Source organism: Hetaerina americana, unplaced genomic scaffold, assembly GCF_022747635.1.
Source record: "Hetaerina americana unplaced genomic scaffold, ioHetAmer1.1.p SCAF_130, whole genome shotgun sequence".
Lineage (NCBI taxonomy): Eukaryota > Metazoa > Arthropoda > Insecta > Odonata > Calopterygidae > Hetaerina > Hetaerina americana.
This window is the reverse complement of record NW_027286404.1, coordinates 191863-205895: the sequence shown is the minus strand read 5'-3', so window position 1 is coordinate 205895 and position 14033 is coordinate 191863. Positions and strand designations below refer to the sequence as shown.

Sequence of the window (14033 nt, the reverse complement as noted above, 5' to 3'; positions counted from 1 at the left end):
TTGTGCCATGGTGGGTTACAAATATTTAAATATATATTTATGGCCCATCAAAGAGAGGGAAGCACGCTTTGGAGACAACTTTGGCAGATGACCTAAATAGTCTAAATGTCACTTTTGGAAGTTAGTGGCTAGTCAAAGAGCAAAAACTGATGCGATTTCACGGCTGTTCTTGACTCATAATGGTCCTAACTAGTCAAGTGCCTCCAAATTACTGAGTACCATCAATGCACATGCATCAAATACTTATTAACCAATGTGCATGCCTACTCTCATGGTCACATGTTGACTGGTGCAAGTCCCTTTGGCGATACCAGATTATAACCATTCTAGGTTTTACTGATTAGCACTAACACGTTGCGCTGGGCAAGCTGTCTCACTATAACTTACTCTCTTAATTTACAACTTTTTCATACTTTACAAGCATAAATACAGAACTTTACAACAACATGTACATAGATTTAAATCAGTATTTCCAATAAGAAGCACAGAAATGTACTAATAACAGCTGATATGGATATAAAAAATAAATATAGCTGGGTGTCACTTTATGGAACTTTTAAATTATTTAAAATGAAAAATAAATTATTTTGCCCACAATTTTATTTATTCAATTATGTTTTGATTCTTTATGTCCTTTTCAAATCATGAAAAAAAGTCAAATTGCATTGCATACTAAATAAAATTGCGGATGTTACAATAATATTTTTCATAAAAAAAATTAAAATGTGTTTTAAAATAATTCTATAGTTCGCTAAGTGTCAATTTAATGAAAGTAGACTTATAACAAAGAACTAAACTCGTTGTTTTGACTTACAGGATGTTGGAGGAGGCAATACAGACTTTTAACTTTTATCACTTTTTAAAGGCAAGTACCAGTCATATGTAATATATAAAATAGAAATTAACCCCAGAGCCTCCCTTATTCATTACAGGAAACAAAAGTTAGAAGCAAGAAACCAAATTTACACCTAAAGTGCCATTTAAAGAATAAGCAATCATGTAACATTCCTATATTACCGTTCTCTTAGTTACTAACTTTCTAGACAGGAAATTATTTTAAGGTTGATCACTCTATGCACAAAACTAGCATGCATAAACGCCTAAAATAAGGTCAACAATTATAATATACCTCTTTCATGCAGACAGAGAAGATATCAATTTGCAATACAATTACAGAATAATTTGCAGTGAAGTAACACACAATAATGCATGTTTTGAAACCAAAACCTACCACATTGCACACTCATTCATAACAGTAAAAGGAAGGAATATGCATCCTAATTCAGAAATATGATCATTATCACCAGAATGATTAAAAATTACCGCCAAAATCACAGAAGTGTTCATGCAGATACGGATGTTCAGAAAACTTGATCAGCATAGGAGATGCACAACGGAAACATGCCGAAATAGTAAAAAATGAAAAATTCATCCAACAAATTGAACCAAACCAGTCATCCCCAGGGAATGCAAAATTGCACTTCAACAAAGGCCGCTGCCTTTAACAAATTAAGACAAGATGTGGCACAACTAACTAATTCATGCCGGATTATTTTTAGGAAAGACAAGGCACCAAAAAAGCATCCAGCCAGGATGGTGCACTCAGTAAAGGACAATAATTTTGTGAGCAATCAATATCTCAGTACAAGCCATCCACTATACAAGTGATGGCCTTAAAAATAATGATAGTAATTCTTCACAACTACAGTTGCCTTGGTAATTAATCCTTTATTATTAGAAATGTTTAACTATATCCGTAGTGAAAAATCGAGGACTGGAATTCTTTAAATATATGAATATATTGTTTATATTCATATATATAGTCCTCTCAAGTCCTATCCTTCGTCTTACACATCTTACCAAGAATAATTAGCTTCGGAGGTAGAGGAAATATTAAAAAAATCATATCCTCAAGTCTGAATGCCAGATGAAAATCAGGGTTTGAGTAAGGAAGGATTAAAGTGAAATAATATGAAGGAAAAGACGAACTACAGGTCCCTCCACACAGCTATTCAAAACATATTCACAGTAGGTATTTCAGTTGCCGATTGATTAAAATGGAAATAGGTTTACTGACCTACCCATGTAGCAGTAACCAATCATTGACGGGCTATTTGAATTTCCCATTTAAGACCACTTAATCAAATGTGTGAAATGTTGGTGCTCTCAGCTGAAGTTTATTTTTCAAACCTTAAGGGTGACCATTAACTTATGATTCCAGTACGTGTATAGCAAAATTTGGTGATACAAGGATAGCACAATTTTTTAAATTCAAATAAATAAAGAGGAATGCTAGCCCACAATGATTAACTATTTCTAAAATTCAATGCATTTGGCAACATATACTTTTGTTTCATATTAGAATGGATCCCGAAGAGATCAATTGATATTTTTTTGATTCATCACTTTTTATATTCATTGAATGTCTACTCTTGTCATGAGAGATTTCTTCATTCTTGCTCATTAACAGCACACCTACAGTGAATGCACAATAAAAACCTACAGATATTAGAAATGTAAAACTATCTCCGTTTCAACTAATGTAACCAATCAATTATAATTAACTATGGTTTTAATGTGATGAAGGCTCATTGCTAGCATGATTTTTTTTCATTTTGAAGGTTTTGATAACAGTTCCCTTAGATCTAGAGACATTGGTATTACTTTAATTGTCCCTTAAGTTCTGAAGCTGTTAAGCTGACGAGGATATTAGGCCCTGCCATTGTAATTTTTTAACTGCATCATTGGATACTTTAAAAAAATTAAAACATGACATTTGAACCAAAATTTAATTTTTCTCCATACTTAATACACATCCATTCATTTACTAAGCATGGAGATTTTGAAAACATAATTTTTCAATTCATAAATTTATGAGCCAATCACTAAATCAAATAAAAGAGTCCAAAAAGAAGAGTCAAGTTTACTTGAACCTAAGGAGATATAAGAATTCCATACCAAGCAATAAAAATGGTGTGAAACTCACTTTAAATTAAAGATCAACACCGTATTGTAAAGTGATACATGAAATATCAACACCTTGTTTGTTTTACTGGCTAAACATATTGCAATGCAAAGTTCCTGAACAAAAAATTAACGGACTGGAAGAAGTGAGCCGCAGGGTGTGGGTCTCCTACTAATCAACACTCAAGTTTGGATTGCTATTTGCCTAATGAGAAGGTGGCTGATTGTCCGGGGCAAAAACCTCTTAACCGATTCATCAAATTTTATAAATCTAAATAAATTTAAGGACAAAGACTTGATAGAATTGACCAATAAAAATATCCAACCTCCATCTATTGCATAATAAATAACAGCATTATGCTGGATGTAGTTAATGACTGAAAGAGTATGAAGAGACGATTCTCATAGTGTACAATGCGCAGACTTAATTAGGAAAATCATAGGCTAAAATAAAAGTCTTGAGTTAAATAATGCATCAATTTAGCATAAAGATCTGCGTCTATGGCCAAGTGAAGGACACTTGCTGTCTATTTCTATATTTAACATATAATTCCATAAATTAAAACAGCTATTTAAGGAAAGAGTCGGTTAGAACAAAAAGGAGACTTTCCTTAAAATTCTATGCATACAGCAAACTATTTTATCACAGGACTTAAAAAAATTAACAAGGGAGCTCCCAAAAGCCAAAGACCCACTATTCTAGGGCGTATTTACAGACTGTACCATTGTAACTATGAAATAAATTTCTGACCCAAGAACGTAAAACCAGGGCATATTTGAAACAATTATGTTGCGAGTAATGACAACAACGAATACATATAGTAAGGACGCTCAATAACACATTTACTTACTAGCTGACTCATTTACTGACTTGCAGATCTACACTTTACAAGATTTCACTTCATTGTCATTTTATAAAATTTAAACATAATCATACGTAGTTTAAATGAAAATGGGATGTGATGACTGGGTAGTGGCAGACGTTAAAGTCAAAACTCAAAAGCTGCACTGTAAAATATGAATGAATTTGTGTAAAAATAGGCACACATTAAAAATACACTAAGAGATGTTTGGTAACATGTTTTCATTCAGGCCATCTCCATTACCTATGACTTCTCCAGCAGACAAAATAAAAATGTTTCAATACTTCTGTGATTGTCCTTTTTCAGGCATATACCTACCACATTTTAATATAATTTGTGATATGCCCCCCAGTGCCTTTTTGGCATGAATAATTATTTTTAATCCATTCACATAAATACAGTGGGAATTTTATGATGCACAAAGAAATAATAAAAGGAGTTCATTTCATAGGTGTGTCATATACCATAAATAAAAGTTTTTTCCAATTTTTGTGAATTTATGGAAATTTAATTACATTATTAATTTATGCCACAATTACGAAGGCATGTTAAAATAGCACACACAATAATTAATTCCCAAGATAACTGTGATGCTTGATCCTTTCTGAAGACTAAATTCATTGACTAACTCAAGAATGACGACACTTTCCGTTAACTAATTTTTTGAAAACAGTAGGAAATAGTATGAAGATGATGACAATGAATTGTCGGCATTATGCATTTACAAAAATATTGCGGTACAATTACGAGAAATATAGTTTTCTTGTTCCTCCATTCCAAGGACTAAGTAAAATATCGCGTATGTTTAAGCTGATAGACAATTCATATCATAGATCTATTACTACATTTTAGCTGTTGTACTAAGCCTAACGACGGGGTAAATTTAATTTTTAGCTATACAAGCATCACACATAGGCTAATGTTAACACAAAAGCTGCCTCTGTTGCGCAGCTCTAAAGATCTGATAAACCGTTAACTACCCACATAACTTTACCCTACCATAGCATAGTACACTAAATATGTTATAGAGGTAAGAGAACCAACAACAAATAAATCACAATGGTGTCATAGCCTTACCGTAAGCACTGCAGAAGACCCATCGTTGGACCTTTAGGCGCTCCGCCGTGTCTCCCACCTCCATTTTTGACATGATGATGCTGAGATAGCGAAAGCACTTGAGCGGTAGGTGAATGTCGGGCAACACCCACTGTACTCAATCCCCTTCTCTGTTCTCCATTATTCCCACCCCTGGGTGGTAACCTAGGCCCCCCGTAGCACGTTCCTTTAGCACCACCTCCTTCGGGTGTAGCAATGCTTGGAGGGACAAGGTTTATGTGAAAGGTTGAATGAGATGATTGTAACCGGGTCTTCACCACCTCGAGAGGGCATGTTGCCACGGCACCGGCCGTACCAGCCACTCTGTAAACAAAGGAGTTGATGTAAACCTTAGTGACACACGCAGTAACTTCATCTGCCTTAGTCATGATCATCGCCAAAGCACATATAAACTGGCCTTAACTAATGGGCTAACGTAAATGTGGAAGCCTTTACAGGCATCGTATTCAGAGATTCACAGAAATCACTTACACATAAAAATTCATGAAATTATTGCAGTGAACGAATCAACTTAATTCTATATTCTACTTTTCCCGCTGATCATCGCAATAAAACTGGCACCGCCCAATATCGAGTACGGTAATAGCAATTCAACGAAAAGACCTATTGCGCACTTCACTATTCATGCCCACGTTTGCAAGTAAAAAAAATTCTTAACTACAAGTAAATCTAAGAATAATATACCAGCACATAAACGGTTCGAGATCGGGCCTGTAATCACCAGTTTAGACAACCATTACATTCGAAAACACTAATTTAATCGTTGAAAAAATAAATATCAAAACTAAACTAGCTCACCCAAAGATTCAATAAGAATAATGATAATCCATGAAATAGTCATATCGAAAGTTTTCAAAACAAACAAACATTTCAAATTGTAGTACTGCAATAACGCCTAACTTTACAATATCTAACACAAATATGCCATTTCTAACTGAACCCTAGTAAATAAACAAAATTTACGCAACTTCACGAAAATAATAGCAGTTCATAAAATCGTTATCTGCTCCTTAACAACACCGAGTGAAAAGTCTCTAAAAGCTTTAGAGTAAAGACCATTTAATATTTCTTACAGAAATAACAAAGGCAACCGTAGTTAATACAAAAAAATTGCCTCTTAAGCAGAGTGAATAATGGAATCATTATTTATTGACATGGTTTTTGTCTATTGAAGACAAAAGATAGTTAAGAAATAGGGTACGTACGGCACCGAACGACTTATGCAACAACTGATATTTCATGTATTTATCCGCACTCCATTATCACAGCAATACAAAGAGTAGCATTAAAAATTTAGATTGCATGCTTGGTAATCAGCAACAACTACATTTTAGCGAATGGACTAATAAAATCAAAGTTGAGCAAGCACGCAGCCTTCGCATGACATCGCACTACAGCAAACTTACTACGTCTTACACGGGAGGATGCTTCCACACGCCCATTCAGAAATTTTGCAATAATATGAAATTCGTCAAAATAACGAGAAATATCATACTTTAACAAGAAGCATTAAATAAAACTGGAATCATAATTAAGGACGAAAAGATCAGTTATATGAAGAATTCTTTTACTCACCCTCCAGCAACAAGATGAATTATCGTGTCTCTATGAGGCATATCTACGCGCGATCAGTAAAAATATATCCCATGAAATTGGTTCTCGCATTAGAGCAGTCAGTTGATGGTGTAACCATTACGTTAACCACCGAATAGTGATCATATCACCGACTCTTTAAGCGGACCAAAATTAATCCGCCTTCTGCATGCCCCGTTCACGTGAAAGGTACAAGTTCATTGGTTCCCGTTCGGCTGGCTTCCTCACTATTGGTTCGAAATACACGTGATTTTGTTTACAACACAGCGGATAGCGACTTGGCTGCGGCCTTACCGGGCACACGCTATCTCTTGGTACGTTTCCGTACTAGGTAGCGACAAGTTCGGAAAATGTTAAAAGCTCCTGTTGGTAATAATAAAATTATTAAACGCGGCACAATGAGAGTTAAGTCATTGTGTTTCATCCGCATTAAAACTGCAGGCGATTTTATCACAAATAAGCGATAAAGGGGGCGTTTCAGATCCTGTGACAGTTTTAACACTGAAATGCGGATTCCAAGATTTTGAAAAATTCTAGGGCTTAATAGGCACATCTCGTGTTCTTAAATATCGCAGTGGATTACGCGTTTGAATTAAATACATTCCTGGCAGGTACATTGATTACCAAGTTCTGCATGCTTGGCAAGCTGTGATTGTTTTCTACGCGACATTTATTGAAATTAATTTAAGCTCTGGCTTTCAAAAAGTCAAGTATTTGCGTGATTATTGGCAATTGTTCTCGAAGTGCCTGTAAAGTCATGAGGTTAACATCGCAACATAGGGCTCTATATTGTTATTTGATGCTGATGTTATGGATATTTTTATTAGTTGCTGGTGAGTAAATATTTGAGGCAAATTTCCATTCAATCAATGTGTAGATCACAATCTTTTGTAAACATTTTTATGTAATGTCCGTTTTAATTTTCTACCGTAATAAGAATTTTTACCTTAAAGCATGCTCTTTCATTGTCATAAATTTTACACCACCTGCATCCGAGGATGATGAAAACCTTTGACTGTAATTTTTATATTATTATATGATGTGCATTTGGATATCATGTCATTTGCTTTGTTTTCCTTTGATTGTCACCTGGAAACAATCATTTGATTTGATTTTGATAATAAACATACTCTGAGACAATCGTCAGCCTCCAGTTCATTAATTCAGGGTAGTTGCTTTACCTTGGCATATCCGTTTGTTTATGTGGCTTAAATATAGGATAGTTTAATTAGTGTTTTGGAATGCCTCCAATTTTATTCAACCCTAATGTGCACCTTCCTACCGCCAATGAGAGAAATACTCCATTATTTTGTGGTATTGTGTTAAAATAATTAAGTACATGCAAAGTGTCCCTTGGACAAGACGCATATTGTGATAAGTTACTCACACACCTCTCGAGAAATTAAGTCCCGTCACAGAATTGCTGACATGGCGAAAGAAATCTGCTTTTATGATCTGTAATTACAGTATCAACTCTCGTGTACATCTGATATCCATGGAGAACAGTTGCGGGACATATGATTGCTGCATAAGTAGCCCTCGGTGATAACACGTGACAAATGGCATGTTTTGAATGGGTTCTCATAATAAAAGCTGTGTAATGGAAAGCCCACTTATCTCTGCCTTTTTCGAAATAGCAATGCAGTAATTTTTTATTCCCTTGTCATTTTATCCGATCGCAGCGGTAATTATAATTTTCTTAATTACGTGCTATTCCATTCCAAAAGATGGATGAATTTTCACATTTATTTTGAACATCGACAAAAGTAAGGCATTTATTTATGTGATAATTTAAATAAATGTTATGATTCATAAATGCCGTCCATCAAGGCTGCAAAGCTTACGTAGAAAAGAATTTTTTCATATCCCATTTTTAGGGATATCGAAGGAATTTGCTTTCCTCAGGTCACTAAGATGCATTATTGTCACTTTATTGCAAGAATAATTCAATTACGTGACAACACAGCGTACATAGGTTTAGACAATGTAAAATATTGAAGACAATATGGATGACTCCCTTAGAAAATGAATATTTTGAAACTACTCTTCTACAGTTAGAAATGTAAACGTGTGTATGAGAGTTACATATGATATAATCGACCTTCAGATATCTCAGTCATGCCAGATGCCTATAGGAGAAGAGTGCATACATAATACATAACTGATTACTGTAAATTAAGATGTATCAATCATTGTATGAAATTTTATTTAGAGCCTCTTAAAAATATATCCCTTTTGGTCAGACTCCTATTATCATGTTCACTGATATTTTTCACATAGCTGTAAGTCATTAAATGGAGGGGTTTATAGAATGATCAGTCAGTCTTCATTGAAGAAATGAGTATAAAGTATGTCACATTGGAAATATTTTTTTAGCGAACAGTTGTTTGTAGTTGTAAATCTAAATGATTACTATTACTATGAAGCATTTCCTAAGAAGATTAAGAAACAGGAAACAGCCTGAATATCTGGAAGGTATTTTTCATCAATTTCCCACTGCAATCAGTTTCAGTGTATGTATTGTATACAAGAATTGACATCATCAAAGCAAAATCATTTCAGATGAATTTAGAATCACTAACTACAAAAAATAAATAATTTCAGACTTTTAGAAGGAAACTGCTTGTTCATTATCACATAGGGGAATAAGGACAATACACATCAGCACACAATTTTTACATAATATAGGTATACAATAATCACAGGAATGGGACTGTCAACAATATATTTTCCAATTACCATGTGATTCTATATTGGCATTATTGACATGTTTCCCAAAGCTATAAATTAAGATCTTCTTGAACAGATTCATGATGAGAGCATGTTTTTATTCTCTTGGTAGTAATTTAAATTGTGTTATGACTAAATGGCTCTGTCCTTAAGATCAAAAGTGCATGAATATGTGATTAATATGAAGTTAATGGCAGGTCTTGTGTGGTGATCATGCACACGAGAGTATTTGAAAATAATATTTGCGTGAACTAGTTTTTTTATCTTATTAAATACCTAAAACGTGTTCAGAAAATTTAAAACCAAAAGAGAGGTAACATTTGACCTGTTAGATGCACTGCCCAATAGGGACTTTGATGATGTAGTTCATAAGGGACGTGTTGATATCTTTCTAGCATATGAAAGTCATGTTTATTACTAGTTGACCAGAGAGTATACAATTTAATTTTGGAGTGAGGCCATGGTATTTACCTTTTTAATGCGTTATTGTATAATACTCTACTTAATCTGCATAGGGTTCCTATCACAGGCCTATTTTTTTCATTTAACTCAGGAGTGTGTGGTTTTCATGATAGATTTCTGTTGTTAATTAGAAAGTTACTAGTGCTGACAAAATAAGAGATTTTTATCGTAAATTAAAAAGGTGGATGGTTTTTCTAAAATCATCATCACTCTATTATTTATGAACCAGTTATTTACTTAAGTTTGCTTACATATTCATGTGTAGAACTTTTAGATGTTTTCCAGTGCAATGCATCGAGGTATCATCTGCAAAAAGATTCAGCTTAACTTCAAGAAACAAAGATTCTATATCATTAACATAAATATTGAACAAGAAAAGGTCCCAAGACTAGGCTTGTGAAACACCATTTCATCACTTTGATTGCTTTAGTAACTGTCAGTCTCGATTAAGTGCTTATGGTCATACAAGTAGTTAAGAAGCCATTTCACAGTCAAGCCTTTTATTCTAGCTTTTAGTAGCAGTGATTTGTGAATCACTATCAAATATTTTTTATAAAACAGTAAAGATCTCATTGTCTGGGGCAAATTGAACTTCTGAAATCACATCTGTAATTGCACTTCATGATTATGCGAATTGTCTTGAAATCCATGCTGAAAATCATTAGCGTGATTACCTTTACATAGGAAAATGTGGTAGATTGGTTTTTATACTGCTTTCCAAAATTTTTGGAAAAGTGGGTAAAATGTCAGTTGGTACAGTTTTTTTGAAGAATGCTAAAACTTTGAAGAAATCTTAGCAGCTGTGGGGATGTTCCATTTTCAATTGATCTGTTTATTTACGAGGTCAGAGCAGTGCTAAGGGATTGTGAGCAACTTTTTATAACAATATTAGGTAAGATGTTACCTGAAGAGTGAGAACTGTATTTTAGAGATAGAATAATACTTTGAACCTTATTTATGTTAGTTGTGTGTGGAAAAAAATCCATTAACAGAGTTACCAATAGTGTAAGTTTTTGTAGTGCCCTGTCTACAGTAATACCTATTGTAGTAAAATGCTTATTGAATTCATCAACAATTAAAGTTTTATAAGATACAGTAGTGCATTCTATAGTTCAAGCCTGACAGATTTCTATATCGTTTTCATAGGCATTGCTAATAATTTGATTAATGGTACCCTATGTTTGTCTTGTATTTTTGTCCAATTTCACTAATAAATTTCAAATGCTCATATAGTGGGATTTAGAAATATTGGAATTAACCGCAGTGTGGACAGTCCTTTGTGAATATGAGATCTCCTCAATAATAAAACCAAACAATTTATCATCTATTGTTCAATACCAGGTACATTGTCATAAATATTAATAACAAATGGATGAGAGTTTAGTGTTTTACCTAAGGCATTATGCTTTATCATCTTTTTTCTACATAAATATCTTAATTTAATGCAGTACTTAAATATGTAACCACCTCAAACATGAACATATTATGATTTGTGATGGAACAGTCATTATCTTAGGACTCCCTTCTTATTATTAGTTAGTACATGATCAATTAGTGTTTATGTTTCCAAGGTGTTTCTCTTTGGATATTCATAATTACACAATGAAAAAAAAAGAACCATCCATCAGTTGCGTATAGTTGCTGACTAGAGTACTATTTAATGTTACATACGTATATGTTTGCCACAATATTACATTCATTTGAATTGGAATTGAAACATTTTTCTTGATCTGGATCTAGATTGAGGAATTTTGACATGTGAATGTCATGTATTCTAATTATTCCTGTCCTCGTGCCATTTTTCTTTACTTAAAAAAGTTTAAGCTATTGTTTTCATTAGAATTTGTATAGGCTAATTTACTTTCTATGTGGCTGTGCACATATTTAGTGAAGTTGAAAAAATATTCTTTTTGATTTTAAATCCATTTTCTTATTTTTACATTACATCTATCTCATTTGTGTCAACAGTGATTCATTTTGGGGTATATTTTCCATAATACCATGGGCATTAGAGCATAAAATCATAAAGTCAGGATTGATGATTACCAAGAAATGGCTAATTGATTATAATTGAATTTCTTCTACCAATGGTTCATTGTTATCCATATTATCCCAGTTAATTATTGTATTCCATTTTGTCAGTTGTTTTGTTCATTGGCAATTATGGGTTTGCCAAAAATTTGTCTTGTTGTGATGTAATTTGTGCCATCTTGTACTTTGTCGTACAAACGAATTCATTATATGATCATTGTTGAAAGGTTTGGCCATTTTGCACCTGAACGCCATATTCTTGAAAAAAGCTTTCATAAGCCGTTCGAAAGAATGGCTTCAGCATCATCTTCTTTATTTAGGATAATTTTTATGAGACTAATGTAGTTTTCCTGCTGCTTTCTTTGTCTGATCACCTGAATATTTTGCATTGGCATTTTCGTCAGGACTCCCACTATTCTCACAGAGACTTCTTTTAAGTCTAGTGTTGGTAGATAGTTGACCATCTGATGTTTCTTCTCAATTGGAAAAACTTTCTTTCTTTCTTCCAAAAAAATTGGAAAGACTTTCCTTTTGTTGAGTTCTAACTTTCCTTTCATTGTTCTCACTGACCACTGTCTCAATCAGCTTACTACATGTGTCATTTTTACTAGTTGAATTAGACACGAGTTTGTTTATTTGCAGTTTTAGGTCCACTTTCATGCTCTTTGATTCCAGTACTTTATTGAGAGAGTCGTGGTATAAATTGCACGTGCTTGAAACTAAACATCATGTCTGAGTAGGTTTTGCTAGGTGTGTCTGAAGCAGCCAGAATGATAGTGTAATTTATTTGTCTCTCACACATCAGTTGCTTATCTTTATTAAGTTTTTTGAGCAGATGGAACCCTTGTCACACTGTAACTATGGTGTTTGACTACCTCAATCATAATATGCTTGTTTAATAGGTAATTATCAGCACCGGGACACTAGCCAAGGTGCACTTTGGAAATAGTTAATGGTTAATACTTTTACAGTCGAATATTTAACTAAATTCTTGAAGTGGCATCTTCTGGCTGTATGAATTTATTCTCTCATTTATATTTGTAATAATTTGTCAAGTTTTGGTAGCAGTGGACTCTTGAGGCAGTGTAATCTTTTAATAAAATTTTACCATGGACACCTCAAACTTTATACACTGTCCATATTTTAGCATTTACTTGGGAACTTGTCAGCCAGTGTATATTAGCTCATTTATCAATTATATAAAATGCAAAGGAATCTCATTCATCCAGACTAGCAGCTCTGATGAATATATTTGATGGTCACTTTGTTTTAATTTCAGTAGTCAATGTATATATATTTTTGCTCAAGGATATGCCCTATGTAATATGGGACTTTTTCATTGTACTTATGGTGCACTTGTGATTTTACTAAAGTGTTGTTTCTATTAAACCACATTTTTTCATCTTAAATTGTTATTTTCACATTTAGAAAAATACTTGCTTTTTGTGAATTGAACATTATGCAATAATTAGGAGAATGCACTGATATATTTAGAATTAAATAATAGAATTACAATCATATTTTAGTTTAGCAGCGCACTGGCTAAAGAGCCAAGCACTTATAGGTTTACCTTATTTCATTTACATTTGTTAACACTGAGCAACGATTCAAACATTTTTAACTATTATTATTTTTCATTTGTTACTGATGAATGTAGGTACAGATAGTAAAATTTATTTTTGCATTTATTAGGCAGTCAAGCATGGGATATTGCAAATTCGGCTATTTTTACTATGCCTCCATAAGGGTTTTAAATTTTCTTGCACTTTTAATGGAGCACATTTGGCATGATGGCATGAAAAATAAACATTAGATTGTTTATGTTTCACTTTTGGGTACAGTACAAATGGTTGTTTTGCAAAAAAAAGGTTTACATTTTAGTGTAAACGTGATGGGAAAGTTTGGCAAATGTCAATCATAATTTTATTTTCCTTTTTATTAACTAGGGGTATTACATTAGAGAGGTATAGATTGAATATGAAGGTATTAATTGGCTTAAAAAGTTGTAGATGGCTAAATTTCAACTTCTTGTCCAAAAAATTTGACAGCTTTGTCATTAGCTGCGAGTTGAATTTGAAATTCTATTGCATCCAAGAGTAGCATAACTATTTTCAGCTTTCTTTGGTCATTCTTATAATTTACAAAATGATAGCACTTCTTAAAGTAAGCAATGAACTGAATAAATGTAATATTCCGTTGCTTAAAAACCTATGTTTATTATGAAAAAAACTGATTGGGTCATGAATTCGTTCTGCAAAATTGAAATAAGGGAAA

At 33.3% G+C, this 14033-nt stretch overlaps 2 protein-coding genes across 2 annotated transcripts in view; one reads left to right on the top strand and one right to left on the bottom strand.

The window, feature by feature from the left end:
* Rim2 (replication in mitochondria 2) overlaps positions 1–6724 on the bottom strand; it is a 56236-nt gene extending 49512 nt beyond the window's left edge. Inside the window, exons 1-2 of the mRNA XM_071583350.1 lie at positions 6519–6724; positions 4905–5246 (exon numbers count right to left, since the gene is read on the bottom strand). Coding sequence (XP_071439451.1) covers positions 4905–5246; positions 6519–6559 — 383 coding nt within the window. The 5' untranslated portion in view covers positions 6560–6724. The remainder of the gene's footprint in view (positions 1–4904; positions 5247–6518) is intronic.
* A 153-nt stretch (positions 6725–6877) lies between these two features.
* The window catches only part of LOC139686170 (2-phosphoxylose phosphatase 1), a 38618-nt gene continuing 31462 nt past the window's right edge, over positions 6878–14033 (top strand). Inside the window, exon 1 of the mRNA XM_071583349.1 lies at positions 6878–7369. Coding sequence (XP_071439450.1) covers positions 7294–7369 — 76 coding nt within the window. The 5' untranslated portion in view covers positions 6878–7293. The remainder of the gene's footprint in view (positions 7370–14033) is intronic.